We start from the raw sequence: 18,040 nt of genomic DNA on the forward strand, positions 1-18,040 counted from the left end.
GCTCTCAGGTACGGCGACAGTAACGGGAACAGCCGGGTCCCCAGCCCCAGCCCCAGCCCCAGCCCCGCCCCCGGCGCGTCGGCGGCCAATCAGAGAGCGCCGCGGCCGGTGTCGCTCACGGTTCCCTCGCTGCTGGGAAAGGACTGCGGCTCGCTGTCCCACGGCAGCGCCGGCAGTCTGGTGGAGGCGGTGAGTGCGAGCGTTCATACGTTCACCGCCTCGCGCCTTCACCGCAATTCATCCAATTCTCCGCCTCCCAGGTGCTAATATCAGAAGGTCTGGGCCAGTTCGCCCAGGACCCCTCCTTCATCGAGGCCACCAAGGCGGAGCTGGCCGACGCCTGCGACATGACCATTGAGGAGATGGAGCACGCCGCCAACAACATCCTCAACGGCAACGCCGCCGCCGGTCCGGCGCCCGGCGCCGCCTCCCAGCACAGCTCCAACGGGAACCTCCACCCCTTCCACACGGCGGCGGCGGCGGCGGCCTCGCACAGGGACCAGGCGCTCGGCTTAGATCCCGGCGAGGAGGGCGGAGACGCCGCCGGGGGCCGGGGCTCCGTCCACGGGCCGTCCTCCGAGGAGGAGCGGCGGGAGCTGCTGTCGGGCGGGTCGGGACAAGAGGAAGACGAGGAGGAGGAGGAGGAGGAGGAGGAGGAGGAGGAGGAGGTGGAGATGGAGGAGGATCTCCACAGAGGTCCGGCCGTGACGGGAGGAACCAGGCGGAGAAGCAGCGGCCTCCTGGACGACGAGGATATGGAGTGTGTGACGAGTTTGTAGGCGTCTGCTCATCGGGTCGGAACGGCGGCCCGGACCCGCGGACATCGCCGGCAGCTGACGCCCGCCGGCGCCGAAATACAGCGCCACAGCTGGCTCTGTTTGTCCCCACACACACACACACACACACACACACACACACACACACACACACACTGTCTGCCTCTCTGCCAGATGTAGTTGCTCTGAACTATGGCGGCCAGTGACCCAACCTTAAAACACCTGATTATGAATTTGTTGGTTTCTATGTTTGTAGTAAAGTATACCACATTATACTCTATATTATGTGAGTGTATGCTTGTGTGTGTGTGTGTGTGTGTGTGTGTGTGTGCGTTTTTTGTGCACACGGCTGTGTGTGCGTGTGTGTGTGTGTGCGCTCCGCACGTGTCTGAGTGTGTCTCTAAAGTGCCTCACAGTTTAATCACGTTTTCAAAGATAACAGAAGAGCAGAGAAGTAGCTATGCGACCAACACATGCAGGAAGACAGGAAGTCCTTATATGGAGTTCCTGCTGGGAAGCAGAGATTGTTTGTTTTCATTTATTTTGCGTTCGTCGGTGTTGTGTTATCGTTGTTTGCCTGGCCGCCATGAAGCCGGTAAGGGGACAGCAGACCAGCTTGTGAAGGGGGACGGGTCGGGACGGGGGGGGGGCGGTTATGGATTCCGCCCCGACCCCGCCGCCTCGGGGTCAAAGGTCAACTCCTCCTCCCGGGCTCGCCGATGTGGAAGCGCCGCACGGGGCGGACGGGCGGGAGGAAGCTTCTCCTCCTCTTCCAAAGCGAAGGAACCCTGGATCTCGGCCCCGCCGGCGGACACACGGGTCGCCGCCAGGTCCCGGCCAGGAGAAGAACTCGCCTCGTCGGCCATCTTGATCCGGCCTTCGCTTCACGCCGCCCCCCGTCCGGCCGCCGGGGCTCACTTCCTGTCCGCGCCGGGAAAACGAGAGGCGACCCCGACCCCGCCCACATACCTCGCTATTCCTCTCTCCTCCGCCCAGCCTCTCCCTTCATCGCGGGAGCGTTTATTTTGTTTTTTCGCCCTCCCGAAGCGGCGGCGGCGGCAGCGGCGAGGAGAGAACGGGAGCTCGGGAAAAACACACGCACACACGGACTCTTGGCGCGGATTCGCCTCACTTCCTGCTCCGAGACCCTCCTCTTCCTGCCGGCGTGGGATCGCCGCCACACACGCACTCTCCCCACAGGCCACGCCCACTATGTATCTGACAGTTGTGTATCGTGCGATGGCGGCGGCGGCGGCGGCGGCGGCGGCGGCGGCGGCGGCGGCTCGCCATGACTCTTGGGTTTCCTCTGGGCGGCTCTGGGCTCGGGGTGCTGGTTTCTGACACACCTTTATTTTTAGGAGAACTTTTAAGAGGTTCCAAGCAGGGCATCGTGTTCTGCGAGTGTGTGTGTCTGCGTTTTAGTACAGGACGTGTGTGTGTGTGTGTGAGTGTGTATCTAAGAGTACAGGGGTGGGCGTGGGGGGTCTTTCTCTCTTATCAGTATGCACCTTTTACAGATTGTATCTATTTATTTATTTATTTTTCCCAGATGAAAAAAAAAAACAGACGTGTGCATTTGTATGTGTGTATTCTTAAAAAGCTGATTTTAAGCCTAGACAGTAACTTAAGGTAGCATTATAAGAGTGTGTGCGTGAGTGTGTGTGTGTGTGTGCGAGCATGTGTGTGTGTGTGTGTGACAACGGGCCTCCTTAAGACAGGGTTACCATGGACAGGCATGCTTCCAAAGCTTTTTGTGATTCCTTTTCTTCTTTCTTTCTTTTCTTTCTTTCTTTGGCACAGTTTGGTTGCTTTTTAGCCAAGTCGCTAAAAACAAAACAGTTTAAAGAGAGAAGGGGGGGGGAAGGAGGGAGAGGAGAAACGGAGGGAGGCAGCTTGACGAAAAAGTAACAGACCTCTTTTTTCTTTTTTGTTCCCGTTGGCCGCTCCTCCTCCTCCTCTTCTTCTTCTTCTTCTTCTTCTTCTTCGCGGCGGTCGATCGCTCTGAAAAGCAGAAGCGCCAAACGTCTGCTTGGCTGCCTCGCCGGCCGGTGGCTGGAGGCGGAGGTCCGATGACCCTCCTCCACCGTCGCATCTTCAGGGTTTCCTCCCGGCGACGGCGACAATCCACTGCCGTCGGAAAACACGGGAACACCCGCACTCCCGCCTGGATTGCGTCGATGACGTATTTAATAATATTTTAAATCGCCTTTTCATTCGCATCTCACCTACCTTCTAGCACGACGCAGCGCCAGCTCGACACGCCGTTTACCGATATCGCCCGTCTTTGGCGCCGCGGAAACCGAGCGAGTTCCCGGGGAGCGTGAGGGTCGGAGGGAGCCGGCGTGGCGTCCTCGTCCCCCCGCCGTGTCCGATGATTTGAAGGTTACCGTCCTGGATGCGGCATTTATTTTAAGAGAAACGAATCTTCCGAGACGTTTCCAGACCGCTGATTCCTCTCCCATCTCTGGTTCGAACCCCGGCGACTCGGCGCCGCCGTCCAGCAGGGAAACCCGCACGTGCAAAATACTGCCATAACTGCATCCTGTGCCAACAACTCACTCCTGACATGATTATGCAAACTAAATGTGAACGCAGCGCTTTATCGTTAGCGTCGTTCTTTTCCAGGCGCTAGCTCTTTATCGCGGTTGTTTTTTTAACCGTAAGCTAACGGGCTAATCGCGGCGTTCCGGTCGAGGATCCGTCTAATCGCTGGTTTGATTTGAGATGCGGGCCAGGAAGCGCGGGTTGCTTGTCGAGTGGCGGTTTCCTTTTCGGTAGCGTTGTTTACCATGAAAGACAGCGCAGAAACTTCTTCCCGCCGTTCCATCCGGTCGCCGGTTCGCCGGCATTCCTGCCCGCAGCTAACGCCCGCGGATTTCCTTAGAAGCGTCCAGTAGCTTCTTCTTCTTCTGGAGGCGGTAACGCGGATTTGGTAAAATCATGCTTTCTAAGCGTCCGACAGGACGACGGCGAAAAGGTCAGGGGTCATCGGTTCTTTGGCTGCATCGGTCGTTCATCCCCTCCGGCTCCAAATGTAGTATCTCGTGCAGGTGTGAAGATGGATGTGGGCCGCCGTGCATGTGGACGGAAGGACCGGGACTTGTGGTGCAGCATCCCAGCTTTATTTTTGTTTATTTCACTTCATATTGATAACATTTATAAATATATATATATATAAAACATAGGTTAGCATGGACTCTGAGGTGTTATGTTGCAGATTATGGTCGGGTCCTGCTTCCCAAGATATGCAAAAACAATGCAATAACGGCGGCTGTGCAGAAAGTTCCCGAGGTAAATCTGTGAAAGCGGACGGCCAAACGAAACCTAACAAGGAGATGTTTTTTCCACGCAACCCGGTCTCTCCTGGCGGACTTGAAATGGTTCGATCGAGCGCTCTGGAATGTCAAAGAATAATGGTATCGGCGTCCCGGCTGCTTCCCCTTCCCTGCTTCTCGCTCGCGGCGGCGGCGTGGAGCGTGATGTTCGCCCCGTCCACCTCTGACCCGCCGGACACCGGACCCAAGTCCTCGTCCCAGGCGGTGATTTGTTATATCTTGTGTTTGGTCGGGAGCTGAAGACGCAGCTCTTCACTTGCAGCCGCGGGTGGATTTAAAGTCCACGCATCCATGACGTCAGGTAGACTTTGCGTGAACATCTCGTGTGATCGCGCAAGTCCTGAAAACGGACCAAAAACAGATAAACAAATATCTCCGGTGGATATCTTTTCTCACCACTAGCCAACGATTGTATACTTTTATGCCCCGTATTGCAAGATATATACGACTATATGTAAAGATATATACACGTACATCGAATATCTATCAACAGAAAATGCTAAGCTAAGCTAAGCTAAGAGGAGACAGAACAGGGACTTTGGAATGTAACTCTCGTGTATCGCAGGCCAACTCGTCAAGCCCCCACTTTCTCTCACACACACACGCACACACACACACACACACACACACATATTGATCCAATTGCTATTGTTGGCTGTTTCACAAGGGTTTCCTTCACACATGTTGACTTGATCACTATTTATGGCCATTGTGGAGTGTTTACACACTCACACACACACACACACACACACACACACACACACGGGACTCATCACTATTTTTGTCCATTTCAGAAGATTGTCACGAACACACATGTATTGTTTCAATTACTATTTTCAGTGTGACAGCAGTGAGCACGCCCACGTCCCAGCCAGTGGTGTGTGTGTGTGTGTGTGTGTGTGTGTGTGTGTGTGTGTGTTTTGCACACACGCACATCAGCCGGTCAATGTCTCACCTTTGTCCTCATGTAGCATCTCATCCTAGTCTGATATCAGTGGTGACACACACACACACACACACACACACACACACACACACACTTGCATGAAGGCGACTGGCTCTGCAGAGGCGATGAGCTGCCATACAAGTACTTCACATACACACACACACACACACACACACGTGAGAGGTCAGAGGTCATTCCCCCACGCCTGCCGCGGCTGCTGTGTTTCTATATATTTTCTTGTCGTTGGACCCAGACAGAGGATTTAAAGAGGACTATTTTGAATATAAATGCTATTTTCCTTTTGATGGATGAAATGATGGATCAATGAGAGCGGCGGTGACGTAAAAGAGGGCGGGAGGCGGGTTTCCTCTATTTTAGATCAGATATCTAGAGCTTCTATGTCGGGTAGGATGCGGAGAAACTAGGAATTGCTGTCAATTCTACACAAAATGGTGTTTTTCTGGCAGGAGGAAGGGGTTCCATTAGGACGACAAATTATTATTGTTATATTATTATTATTATTGATAAGTTTCCTTTGTGTGCAGACTTGCCTGCCAGTGCACATACAGTAGGATTTTACATTTTTAAAAAAAAGAAAAAAAAAATTTAGCTTTAGATGGTGCGTTTCTTTGGAGTAAGCTAGACGGCCTCCTACAGACGTCAACGTGAAGGCGCGGAATTTAAAAAAAAAAAAAAGCTTTGTTTTTGGACACGGGCCTTTGTGTCCCGGAGGGCTGCTGAACTTTGACCCCTAGATAAGCCCCGCCCCCTACATTTATCACCTATCGTTTAGGTCAACCTGGTCATGTAGCAGAGACAAGAAGAAGCGCGTTCGTCCGTTCAGGCTTTTGTTTCGTTAATCGTAACTCCCTCGTTACTTCCCATGATGATCCCGCGCTTGGTCGCCACGGGGATGCACATTATGGGATGTTTGAAAAGCTGGATCGGCTAGCTAAGGAGACGTAGCTGCGTTGATGCCGCGATGTTCTGGCGACAGAAGAAACATAAATAGTTTTTAAAATCATTCGATTCTGCATCCCTGACCTTCAGGACCTCCGCAGGAGATCTCCGTGGAAACTTGCTCCGGCGATCTTCTCGCAGAAGGTCCTCAGAGACGCATCTCCAGGCGTCTCGCCCTCGCCGCTCCCGCAGAGGAACTCAGAGGGCTTCACGCAGGGTTTAGGTGTTTCCGCGTCACCTCCAGGTTTCTTCTCTAGATGTTCTCCAGAGTCGTGACGCCGCAGTTGCCGGATTCCCCCACGAGTCGTGGTCGTTTTACTCGCGGCGGCGAATTCTCAAACCCCCCCCCCCGACCCCGACGACCTCCGGCGCCGGGGGTTCCCACGGGTCGCCTCGGTTTCCACATCTCCTCGGTGGCGGCTGCATGAGCTCACGGTGGACGCACCCTTTTCTTCTTGGTCTTCTTTTACTTCTTCTTCTTCTTCTTCTTCTTCTCGATCTTTTTTTTTTTTTTTTTTTTTTCTAAAATGGTTTCATTCTTCTTTCTTTGTGGGTGGTGGTGGTGGGTGGGGTTATTCCATTTCATTTTTAGATTTTAGAAAAGGGAAAAACTACAAAATGAAATAAAATCAGACGTCAATCACTTTTTCTACTCCTATTTTCCAAAAAAAAAAAAGAAAATCTGAAAAACCAAACAAAAAGTTGATTTGTAAATAGTTCGTGTACAGTTTGTATCTGTAACTCGTCAGTCTGTCATTGGTGACAGAGTCTGTCTTGCTTATAACGCACGCTACCAGTAAATAAAAAAAGGAAAAGTATATTTAGACTGTATGGTCCCTTGGAAAGCAAGTTTTAAATTAATATCTGATGTATATTCCTGTAACATTGCATTTTTATCTGAGGAATGATGTTATTAAAAAATTGCAAATAAATTGCATTTCCTACATCCGTGTTTTTCCGCTGCCCCTTCCTCGTCCCAGACACACACACACACACACACACACACACACACACACACATGCAGGGTGAACCCCGCCTCTGGACCAATCACAGCAGGGAGTGTAGATGATGGACAGACTGTCATTTGTGATCTTCTCCAGGTCAGTTCTTTGGGCTTCTCCCTCCAGGGGTCTCCAAGGCCAATCATCTGCCTCCATCTCAGCTAACTTCCTGTCCTCTCCTCCTCCATCCAGACCTCTGGTCTTCCTCTAGACCTCCTCCAGCCTCCAGATCTTCTCCATCCCTCTCCCGTCCATGTCCGAACCATCTCAGTGTGACTTTACCTCCGGAACATCTCCCAGGTGCTGTCCCTCTGACGGACTCCTTCCTGACCCTCTCCATCCTCCTCGCCCCAAAAGAGGAACCTCCACATCTCCATCTCTGCCTCCTATCTTCTCCAAACCAGACGACCAGTCTCCTCTTCACCTCCGTCTTCTCCACCTTTCCTTTCATACTTTTTATCACCGGACCCTCTCCTCCACCCTCTCCACCCTGCTAGCACACGTTCCTCCACCTCCTTCTCCAGCGTCTCCGTCCTCTCCAGCTTCCCCCGTTCCTCTCGGGTTCCTCTCGGGTTCCTCTCGGGTTCCTCACGGGTTCCTCTCACCCACACTCATGTATCTCCTCTCCGGCTCCGCACCTCCGTTTCAAAAAGAGGAGTTTCCACACAGATTCCATCCGTTTATTGATCAGAGCTCTACCTTCTGGGTTCATCCTGGTCTGTTTCCGGATGTTTCCTCAGGCGTCCGCCTTGTGCGTGGCCAAATGCCTCTTCAAGTTCCCCTGCTGGGAGAACTCCCGCGAGCAGCTGGGACACTTGAAGGGCTTGACGCCGTTGTGGCTGAGCGCGTGCCTCTTCAGGCAGTTGAGCGTGAGGAAGCGCTTGGGGCACTCGGCGCAGAGGTACGGCCGCTCGCCGGTGTGCGAGCGCGTGTGCACGTTCAGGTGGCTCTTGCTGGAGAAGCCCTTCCCGCAGCGGCCGCAGGTGTACGGCGTCTCGCCGGTGTGGGAGCGCGTGTGCAGCAGGAGCTCCCCGGACGACAGGAAGGACTTCCCGCAGGTGGTGCACAGGTAGTTCTTCTCGCCCCGGTGCATCTGCATGTGCCTGGTGATGCCCGCCTTGCTGAAGCTCTTCCCGCAGACGGCGCAGAGGTTGGACGGGCCGTCGTGCAGCCGCTCGTGCTGCCGCAGCGAGTAGTTGCAGAGGAAGCCCTTGTCGCAGAGGCCGCAGGTGAAGACGCGGCCCCTCTTGTGGAGCCTCTGGTGCTGGTAGTAGCCCGACGGGCTGGTGAAGCCCTTCTCGCACTGGCCGCACGAGTACGGGAAGGTGTGCAGCTTGGCGTGGGTTCTCAGCTGGTTGGGATGTTCGAAGACCTTCTCGCAGGTCGGGCATTTGTTCTCCTCCTCGGGGAAGTTCTTGCTGACCCGCCGGGCGCTCAGGAACCGCTTGTCCTCGCCGGCGGGGCCCTTCCTCCGCCGCCTCACCTTGTTCTCCAGGTCGTCTTTCTTCTGCTTGCGTTCCCTCTTCTTCCCCTGCGCTTGCCGCCGCTCTGGAACCTTCTCCCCGGTCTTCGGCGGCTCCTCCCTCCGGGACGGCTTCTGGTGCTCCTTCTGGATGTGATCCTGGACCTTCTTCTTGAGCCGGTGAGCAAATGGACACCGGGGGCAAACGAAGAACGCCGACATGGAGCCTGTGAACAGCAGAGCGGAGGAGAGCGGCGTCAGCGCTAACGCCCGCCCAAACACACATCTGACATCCCGACGTTCTTCACACCTGAGTCCTTCTTCGGGAGCAGCTCGTCCGCTGCCACGCCGGAGCTCTGACTCAGGTCTTCTTCTAAATCCTCGAACACCAGCCTCTCCACGCCGTCGCCGTAGCGCTCGTCCTCGCCGTACGCCGCCGCCATCTTCCCCGCGCAGGTCGCCAACAGGATTTCCTCGTTCGTGCTCGATGGAGCTGCGGGACGACGACGCCGTTTAATTGGGCTGTTCGGCGCCGGAGCAGAAGGTCGGTTCGCTGTGGAAGGAAAAGCAGAAGCGAGCCTGACCGTCGCCGAGGGTCCCCAGACGTCTGTGGTGGAGCAGCAGCGCGTTCAGAGCGGACGCCTCGGAGAGGTTCGGTCCGACCTCCTCGGCCAGCGACGCGTCCTCGGTGAGCCAGCCCGCCGTCTGAGACGTGGACGCGTCAGAAAAACAGGGGTACAGAGGTGACGAGCTGGAAGCGCCGTTCAGCACAGCAAATGAAAAGGGGAAGGACGACAACTGCGTATCCGAGGTGGGCTGCATCGACACGCCGCGAGGTGGAGAGACAAGATAGCGAGACTTTTCTCCGATGGCGGCTTGCGAGTGTGTTGTGACGACTTCTCGCCACTAGGGGGCGCCAAAACACCAATGCATCGCACCACAATATGAGATAAAATAAGATAAGATTATTTATGATAAGATGTGTTAAGACTTTATCCATCGCACGACCGACGGGGAAATCCAATTGTCACAGACGTATCACAGGGTAGAAAAGTGTGCAAATAGTAATAACAGAAAGAACATGCGAGTAAAGGATATAGGCACAAATAAACATGTTTAACAATATGTATAAAATGCTAAAACAAAAAAAAACGGAATAGAGGAAAAGCCTTGTGCAGGAAGTGGTTATAGAAATAACAGGTGCGCAGTTGGAGACGTGGATAGTTCAATGAATGTGATAAAAGTATCACGAAGAATATGAATAAATACTGCATGAATAAAGTACCGATGGAAGTAGCATATATCTACAGTATCTATATTAAAACTTGAAGTTAAAAATCAACAATCTGACTCGATGTAAATAAAATCCCGTTCCCTGGTAGAATCCCCGCCTGCGCTCTCTGGGTTCTCGGACCTTCTGCATCGGAGGAGAAGCCTCCTGCAGGAGCACCATCCATGACGGGAGCTTGAGGCGAGGACGTCGGCGCCCCTTCTTCTCCACGTGAGACCACGTGGGCGGTTTTCTAGCGCCTCCTGTCGCCTAACCTTTCCTTCTAACGATTCAATGATTCCCCCCTGGAGGCCGTACCTGCTGCAGGTCGGGGACGGGCAGCAGCTGCTCCAGTCTGGAGAGGAACTCGGACACCATCTGCTGCAGTCTCTCGTCGTAGGAGGAGCCGTAGTTTGCGGGGAAAACCTCCTGCAAAAAGAAATGATTCCGAAACGACCGACAAACATAAAGAAACCTTCTCCGACGTCCCTCACCTGGAAGAAGTACTCTTTCTCAAAGGGCACGTTCAGTAACTTCTCTACCAGGCTGGCAAAGTTTGTGTACGAGGTCTTGAGGATATCAGCGCCGGCCTGGTGGCAGAGACATTTAGATGTCTGACAGGAGGTCGCATCTGGTGCTGAGGACCGAACGAACGATTCGGAGAACCCACCGCCTGGTCGGAGGAGCTCAGCTCCACGCTGCAGGCGTGTATCTCGTCCAGGTGAGACCGGATGGTCTGCACGTTGGCACCGCCCTCGTCGCGACACAACTCCAGCACCACCTGCGCAGAAAACAAGGCTCAGCAGTCGAATGTGTCGCCAAGGCTCGAAGAAAAATCCTCTTCCTTCCATGTAAATATTGGCAGATATGGTCTAAAATAAGAAGCAGACCTTTAGAGAGGGAACATCTGTAATGTTTTACCAGTGGCTCCTTCTACACAGATCTCCTGTCCAAACCATCTCCGGAACATCTACCATGTACTGTCCATCTAAAGGTCTCCTTCCTCCTCGCTGCCAAAGAGGGACCTCCACATCTTCATCTCCGCCTCCATGGCCGATCTTCACCTCAGTCTTCACCACCTTTCCTTCATTCTTCTCCACCCTCTCGATTGCTCTGGCCTGTTGACCCTCGCTTCTTGAACTCCTCCTCCTTCTTCATCATCATCTCCACACCCTCAATGTTCCTCTCGGGTTCCTCTCCTCCACACTCATGCATTCTGTCTTGCAGCAGCTAACCTTCATCCTTCTCCTCTCCAGGTCCAGACCTCAGATCATAGTGTCCCCTGCAAACACCGGGGTCTCCTCGGTCAGGCTGTTGTGGAACCCTCACCTTGGCACGGAGGCCCAGGAGCAGCCGGGCTCTCTGGCCGGCGCTCAGCAGCTCCGGCACCGCCTCCGTCGCCAGGACGACGAAGTCCAGCAGCTTGTCGAACTGCGGGACGTTGAGCTGCTGGATCACCTTCCACATGAAGGCGGACATGAGTCTGACCGGAGGAACCAGGAGGCGCAAGGACGCCAGAGGCAGCGAGGAGCCTGCAGACACGGCAGATGTTTACCACCTCCATATCAGAGCAGAGTCCGCTAACGCTTCTCGGTAAAGTAACACTTTATTTATATCTGGAAATAACTCGATTGTCTTACAAACCTGTGCTTTCTATTTCCATTATATCAAAAAACGTTTGTAAATTACACCCAGATAAACTAGCACTTTGGTGTTAATCCTCGGAGCAGGGAAAACAATCGTCACTTCCGGGTTAGGGGGGGGATGCACCGGAAGTCGTTGATGATCGCTTCAATGTAAGATTAAAAGTTAAACATGTTTAAAAAAATAAATGTTACTTTAGGTCTGGCCAAGTTCTTCATTCATAAAAACAGAATGCACATATGTTCCCCAAATTTTAATGTCTTCAAAAACGATTTTGAATTATATAAAAAAAGAAATCTTAAAACTTATGGAAAAATCCAAAAACCAAAAAATATTCCGCCAACTTAATTACATGTTATATTCCCCTCGCAAGTTTTTTTTTTTTTTTCGTTTTAATTCTATTTGTCTATCTATTTATTTAATTATTTCCTTTTAATTTCTTTTTTGTCTAGCATTATACATTTCTCACAAACCGTTAACGCTATTAACTTCTGATTACATACAGAACGAATGTCCTTATGTCCTTTGCTTCCTCATCCCTGGTTGTTTCATTGACATTCAGTTCTACCTTGCCATGTTTATTTGTACATTTGTATATTTGTGTGTACTATTTATGTTCCATAAAAAGCATAAAATAAAAATAAAAATAAATATTTAAAAAATTAAAAGAAGTAAATGTAATGTAATGTAATAAATGTAAAGATTGAAAGTTAAGTACATTTCAAAGTCAAGGTAAAATGGATAAAAATGAATTAAAATAAAAAGATGAGGCAAGATTGGATTTTACTGCAGCGTTTGCTTCTCACTTGTGGATGAAATAACATTTCAATTCACTGAGTTAATGGCCGGATAATGGCCGGATTATTACACCCCCACTCTTTCTGTTTCCGTTTTTTAAAAAACGTATATAAATTACACCCTATGAAACTAGGACTTTGCTATTTCTGCTCGGTTCGGGAAAAACAATCGTTACTTCCGGGTTGCACCGGAAGTCGTAGCGGATCGCTTTAAAGTAAAATTGAAAAAAAATAGATCAATTCAGTCGTTTCTCGTTATTATGCGGACACAGCAAGGCTAAAATGAATAATTGTGAAAAAATAAACAAAATACATGGATCTAAGATAAGGAGACGTCATGGAAAACAGGAAATGCTGGATTTTATCGCAGGCGTTTCGAGGTGTTTTCTGAAGTCTCGCCAGCAGAGGGCGCCATTTTACCCTTTTCGTTATCTGAACTCGAAAATGTCATATGGAAGATGTTGTGGAGATCAAGTCATACTGAGATGGTTTGGACATGGACAGAGGAGAGATGATCAGGAACTTTATCTTTTATTATGAAGCAGCTCTGGCCGCCACCCAGCCAACCTCCTCCCATGAAGTCCAGCATCACCAGCAACATAAACACGCTTTTTATCGGATAGCGTGAAGATGGCTCGTAATTGAAATCCTCGCTGCTTTGTTCACTATTTTGTTTTAATCTCGTCTAAGGGAACCTGTCATTCTTTTTTATTATTGTTTGGATAAAAAAAAGCATCTTTACCGTGTGTGTCTTCCACACTGTTCCATTCAGGTTATTTTCATTTTCTCAGGTTTTCCATTTTTCACTTACATTAATCAATCATAACCTTGTTTTCAACCTGTTCCTTTTACTCCCATTCAGTATTGATTCCCATAAATGTGTCAAGAAACACGTTCAAATGTTTTTTTCTATTCAAGCATTTAGATTATTTATTCTTAAACAGGTTGCTTTGCCGGTTAATCAGCTCCAGGTTGCGTCACGTGATCCAAGGTGATGCTGGAGGACCCAGGAGACACACACACACACACACACACACACACACACACACACACACACACTCTCAGACGGCGTCAGAGCGCGCAGCAGTCGTCCTCCTCCTCCCGCCAGGCCTGCACATTCCCAGCATGCCGGCCGGGGCCGGGATTATAATCTCCCCCCGAGGTCGTATTTGTGCGAGAGGTGGGATTACGGACGATGGGTGGGCGACGCAGGGACGCATCCGGACACGGCGAGGACTTCTCCTACGTCAGCCGCGTGGTCAAATATATTCTCTTCGTATTTAACTTCATATTTTGGGTAAGTTCTTCTCGATTGTCTCTTTACGTCCGGTCCAAGTTCTCACGCGACGAGGAGCCGGGATTCCCGTTGAGTGAATTTCTGCAGGGTCGCGAAAGTTCAAACCGGCTGACGTCCGATCACTCGTTGGTCGGCGTGAGAGCGATCTTCTCGCTCTGAACCCGATACGTGGGACACGAAGGTCCTCCCCCGTCAGAACCCCCGTCCTGCGGGTGAGCAGGCGACCGGCGTCCGTGGGTTTTGGCCCGAATCAGGTGCCACGAGGGGATTTGCGCGTTCCGGTTACAGATTAAACTGCGGCGTTTGTTGTTTTTCACCCAGTTTCAACTGGAAACCTCCAGAAAGCAAAGGGCAGGGTGGAGGCTCTCAAACAAAGACATCGGAGACGTTCCTTCCAGACGTGTTTCGGTCCCCAATGTGTGTGTGAACAGGTCCGGGTCCTGCAGAGACACGAAGCTCTCCTCCACGGAGACATTATTTCTGTGGCCTCGGGGGTTTTTCGGAGGTCGGATTCCGGACCGGAGCGGTTCCAGCGGATTCACGGCGTCTTCCAGTTTCAGCCGGTTTGATTGAGGGTGTCACAATCGCCGAAAAACCGGACCGGCGGCGGCGGCGGGGGGCGACAAGCCTCCCCTGCCTTCCCTCACTGTGTGTGAAACCGGATATCTCAATTCTGCTCACGCCGAGAGAACAAGCTCTCGTGTTTCCAGACAGGAAGCCGTGGAATCTCCTAATCTGAATGTTGGAAGTTCTCGCGTTCCGAGCCGCTCCCCCGGACGAGTACGAACAAGCGTTTCCCCGATTCTGTGAAATCTGAATGATTAACCCCGGCCGTCTCCTGCCCAGGTGATCTCCCTGCTGATGATCTGCATCGGGGTGTACGCGCGCATGACCAAACATGCAGGTAAACCAGCCCATGCTGATTCCTAAGTGTGTGTGTGTGTGTGTGTGTGTGTGTGTGTGTGTGTGTGTGTGTGTGTGTGTGTGTGTGTGTGTGTGTCAGAGGAACACCCTTTGTTCTCCGGAAGTTTCTCATCAACCTTCATGGTGGGAAGACAGCAGCGCCGTTTGTTATTATTTCATAATACAAACAGAAAAGATACGTTGGCTCTTAGATGGTCATCCTCGTGGCCAGAAGGTCCCCGATTGGATGTTGGATGCTGAGATGTAAGATCTCCTCCAGGGTAGAAGCTCCAGTAAGTGCTCCCCTCGGTGTTCCTCCCCTCAGAGGCGGCGCTGGCCTACCTGTCCGTGGATCCCGCGATACTGCTGATGGTCATCGGCGCGCTGATGTTCCTCCTCACCTTCTGCGGCTGCGTGGGCTCCTTGCGAGAGAACATCTGTCTGCTCAACATCGTGAGTCCGGAGATCTCCCCGACATTCAGGCTCCGGTGCCGCAAAACCCGACCGGTCGGAGAATTGGACTTCATTTAATAACAAGCATTTATGGAGAAGACAAGATGTTCGGTGATCGTGTATCCGCGAGGGAATCCAGGGCCGGTGTTTCTGACCCTCTCTCTTCTTCTCACAGTTCTGCATTTGTCTGGTCCTCATCTTCCTGCTCCAGTTGGTCACTGGAATCCTGGGATTCGTCTTCTCTGACAAGGTAATAAAATAATATCAAGTGTTCTTCTTCTTCTCCCCCTTCTGGCTTCAGGTGTCTCCACAACCAATCATCCGCCTCCATCTCTCCACACCAACAAACTTCCTGTCTTCTCCCTCTGCATCCAAAAACTTCTCTGGTCCTTTCCTCTACCCCGATCTTCTCCTCTGTCCACGTCCAAACCATCTCAATCAGACTTTCTCTCCAGAACATCTAATAAAGCTGGAGAATCCGCTGCTGTGACCTTGTTGGAAATAGCGCCCTCTAGTGGTTGAACTTGAGATTGCACCGGAGTGATTTATTTGTGAGATTTATTTGGTTTCCTGCAGCTCTCTCTCACACACACACACACACACACATTCGTGTGGTGTTCACGATGGACCTCCTCTTCTCTCCAGGTGCAGCACAAAGTGACAAAGATCCTAAACAAAGCCATCACCCACTACCGGGACGACATCGACCTGCAAAACCTGATCGACTTTGGTCAGAAAGAGGTGGGTCTTCGTCTCCGGATCCAGAACTTCTCCTCCCGATTGACCCTCCTTGACCGCGACCCCGTTGCCCTCCCCAGTTCGCCTGCTGCGGCGCCACGGCCTACACCGACTGGTCCCAGAACATTTACTTCAACTGCAGCGCCCGCAACCCCAGCGGCGAGCGCTGCTCCGTGCCCTTCTCCTGCTGCACCGCCTCCGACGACAAGGTCGCGTCCAGCCGCTCGCTTTCCCCCGACGTGCCGCTCACGCGTCCAACTCTGCGTGTGTGTTTTTCCCCGCAGGTGGTCGTCATAAACACCATGTGCGGGCACGGCGTGCAGGAGCTGGACTACACCGAGGCCGGAGAACGCATCCACACCCACGGCTGCGTGGACAAGGTGGAGAACTGGATCCACAGCAACCTGTTCCTGCTGGGCGGCGTGGCGCTGGGGTTCGCCATCCCGCAGGTCGGTCCGCGTCGCGTCACGGAGCGTAGCCGCCGTCCGCGCTGGGCCGCTGACGTGCGCGTTCTCCTCCGCAGCTGGTCGGGATCCTGCTCTCCCAGGTGTTGATCAGCCAGATCAAGGATCAGATCGAACTGCAGAAGTACGACCTGAAGCACCGCTACGACCCGTGGAGCTGACAGAGGGACGGCTGGCGGGAAGAGACGGCGACCGCAAGAGCGATTCTGTGTTCCGTCAAAACCACCGCGTCGGTTGGTTCGCCGTCATCCAGGTTTTAGTGAATTCTTTTAGTGAAAGCTGCACAAAAACCTGTCGGTTGTATTCGCAAACCCCCCCAAAGGTCAGGGGTCGGAAACCCTCTGTGGAGTATTTCATTTTATTTTACTTCATTCATTTTTAAAATGTCGTTTTGAATTTGATAATTACGGCGATCTTGTGACAATGAAATAAAAGGTGTTGAAATATTTTCGTCGCTTTTAATAAGCGACCGCACGCGTCAGAAAAAGGATGACGGCATCTTTGGTTTGCTGCCGGTGAATTATTTATGTTTTTCATCAATACAAGACAGACTCAAATAGACATAGAGTATTTTTATTAAGATAAGATAAACTTTATTGATCCCCATAAGGGATATTCCTTCGTCACGGATTCAAAAAGTCAAAAATAAATATGTATATAGATATAAATAGAGAGACAGTTAAATGACAGAAAATTACAAAGACATCCACGAGAACAACAACAACATAAAGGAACAGAAAGGATGAAAAATAGACGACCAAAACTAAACGACAATATAAATAGAGTGACAACAGCAACGACAAGAATAAAATGAATAAACAAAAAATAGGCTTGACACGTGAAGGGCCGGGGTAGAGAGGAACCTTCTACCGACATTTTTTCGGAGCTCAAAATGTTGCGTCGCCTTCAGAAATGTAATTTCGTTTTCTCTGCAGTTGTTCGTTGAAAAGTAATGCAGCAAGTATTTTGTTTATACGTAACATATACAAAGGCAAAAAAAAAAAGAACTAAAGAAATAAATAGGGGTTGCGTGGCTCCTGGTGTTTTCTTTACTGGCTCCAAATGGCTTTTTGAGTGGGAGAGGTTGCCGACCCCTGCTGAAGGTCAGCAGAAGTGAAGAAGCTCCTGGGACGAGGCCTGAACCATCTTCAAGTGAAGAAATTCAAGTCCAGCTGCCGAGACCAGAAGATCTGGTTAGATGTTTCCTCTTCTGCAGGTTAAGATCGTTTGCATGCAGCTCCTGCACATTTCAGAGGTTGCTTTCAAACTCACCGCGTCCGAGGGCGGGCGAAGAACATCCAGAGAGGTGGAGGCGTGGACGCGGAGAGGAGAGGGATGAGGGGTATCTGAGGCAGAGGAACCCCAGAGGAACATTGAGAAGGTGGAGGAACGTGGGCGAGCGAGTTGGGGCGGGTGGAGAAAAGGGTCGGCGGTGATAAAAGTATGAAAGGAAAGCTGGAGTAGATGGAGATGTTCAGTTTGGAGACACTGAGGAGAGGATAGGAAGCAGAGATGAAGATGTGGAGGTTCCTCTTTGGGAGCGAGGAGGATGGAGAGGATCAGGAAGGAGTCCATGAAGGTGTATTTGTACTTCAGAGGTTCTTCTCTGATATCTCTGTGTGTACTACAACTTCAAAATACTTTCCAAAGTACCCTGATTATATTTCCATAATATTTCCCGCTTGATTAAAACACTTTCACTCTGAGGGAGGTCCTGCTGATCCTTCTAGATCTCCAATAAATCCTTCTGCTGGGTCAAATGTTTGGGATCTCCTGGAGGACGACCAGGAGATCCAGATCTGCTGCTCAGCTCGAAAGGGCTTCTGGAGGAAACTTGGAGACGCTTGTAACATCACTTCGTGATCTACAGCCTGTGTGTGTGTGTGTGTGTGTGTGTGTGTGTGTGTGTGTGTGTGTGTGTGTGTGTGTGTGTAGAGGGAGAGACTTGGCTTACACTCCAGTACTTAGTGTGTGGTCCTGAATTTTGCCTCTGA

General features: G+C 51.4%; 3 protein-coding genes across 16 annotated transcripts in view; 2 read left to right on the forward strand and 1 right to left on the reverse strand.

Moving 5' to 3' along the window:
* The window catches only part of cacna1c (calcium channel, voltage-dependent, L type, alpha 1C subunit), a 142,996-nt gene extending 140,384 nt beyond the window's left edge, over positions 1–2,612 (forward strand). For all 11 annotated transcript variants that reach the window (XM_086147285.1, XM_086147287.1, XM_086147286.1 and 8 more), the window contains 2 exons: positions 9–189; positions 261–2,612. In XM_086147285.1, the coding sequence (XP_086003411.1) occupies positions 9–189; positions 261–779 (700 nt within the window). In that variant the 3' untranslated portion in view covers positions 780–2,612. The remainder of the gene's footprint in view (positions 1–8; positions 190–260) is intronic.
* A 5,072-nt stretch (positions 2,613–7,684) lies between these two features.
* Positions 7,685–11,748, reverse strand: LOC147234327 (uncharacterized). 2 transcript variants are annotated; one of them, XM_086147301.1, is made up of 8 exons: positions 11,395–11,747; positions 11,080–11,282; positions 10,421–10,531; positions 10,245–10,340; positions 10,069–10,179; positions 9,065–9,185; positions 8,791–8,973; positions 7,685–8,707 (listed from the first exon to the last, which is right to left on the reverse strand). In XM_086147301.1, the coding sequence occupies exons 1-8, from the start codon at positions 11,411–11,413 to the stop codon at positions 7,755–7,757; spliced, it is 1,797 nt and encodes a 598-aa protein (XP_086003427.1). In that variant the 5' UTR covers positions 11,414–11,747; the 3' UTR covers positions 7,685–7,754. The 2 variants fall into 2 exon arrangements, with proteins under 2 accessions (XP_086003427.1, XP_086003428.1); XM_086147302.1 differs by lacking the exon at positions 10,069–10,179 and having other exon boundaries at positions 11,395–11,748.
* Positions 11,294–17,081, forward strand: tspan33a (tetraspanin 33a). Of its 3 annotated transcripts, none has more exons than XM_086147305.1 (8): positions 11,294–11,343; positions 14,335–14,392; positions 14,717–14,844; positions 15,020–15,094; positions 15,490–15,585; positions 15,663–15,791; positions 15,867–16,031; positions 16,106–17,081. In XM_086147305.1, exons 2-8 carry the CDS (start codon positions 14,350–14,352, stop codon positions 16,205–16,207), a joined length of 738 nt encoding a protein of 245 aa, XP_086003431.1. In that variant the 5' UTR covers positions 11,294–11,343; positions 14,335–14,349; the 3' UTR covers positions 16,208–17,081. The 3 variants fall into 3 exon arrangements, with proteins under 3 accessions (XP_086003431.1, XP_086003429.1, XP_086003430.1); XM_086147304.1 differs by lacking the exon at positions 11,294–11,343 and adding an exon at positions 12,439–13,488; XM_086147303.1 differs by lacking the exon at positions 11,294–11,343 and adding an exon at positions 12,418–13,488 and having other exon boundaries at positions 15,663–16,031.
* The last annotated feature ends 959 nt before the right edge of the window (positions 17,082–18,040 follow it).

Source organism: Fistularia commersonii, chromosome 5 (assembly GCF_037954325.1).
Source record: "Fistularia commersonii isolate RoL2024-O1a breed Wild chromosome 5, RoL_Fcom_v1.0, whole genome shotgun sequence".
NCBI classification, from domain to species: domain Eukaryota; kingdom Metazoa; phylum Chordata; class Actinopteri; order Syngnathiformes; family Fistulariidae; genus Fistularia; species Fistularia commersonii.

Coding starts and splice junctions, on each gene's coding strand:
- LOC147234327 (XM_086147301.1), bottom strand. Junction 10,532..11,079: donor TCCTGGGCCTCCGTGCCAAG/GTGAGGGTTCCA, acceptor TTTTCTGCGCAG/GTGGTGCTGGAGTTGTGTCG. Junction 8,708..8,790: donor GCTCCCGAAGAAGGACTCAG/GTGTGAAGAACG, acceptor TGCTGTTCACAG/GCTCCATGTCGGCGTTCTTC.
- tspan33a (XM_086147303.1), top strand. CDS start 13,387: ATGGGTGGGCGACGCAGGGACGCATCCGGACACGGCGAGGACTTCTCC. Junction 13,489..14,334: donor TATTTAACTTCATATTTTGG/GTAAGTTCTTCT, acceptor TCTCCTGCCCAG/GTGATCTCCCTGCTGATGAT. Junction 16,032..16,105: donor TGGGGTTCGCCATCCCGCAG/GTCGGTCCGCGT, acceptor TCTCCTCCGCAG/CTGGTCGGGATCCTGCTCTC.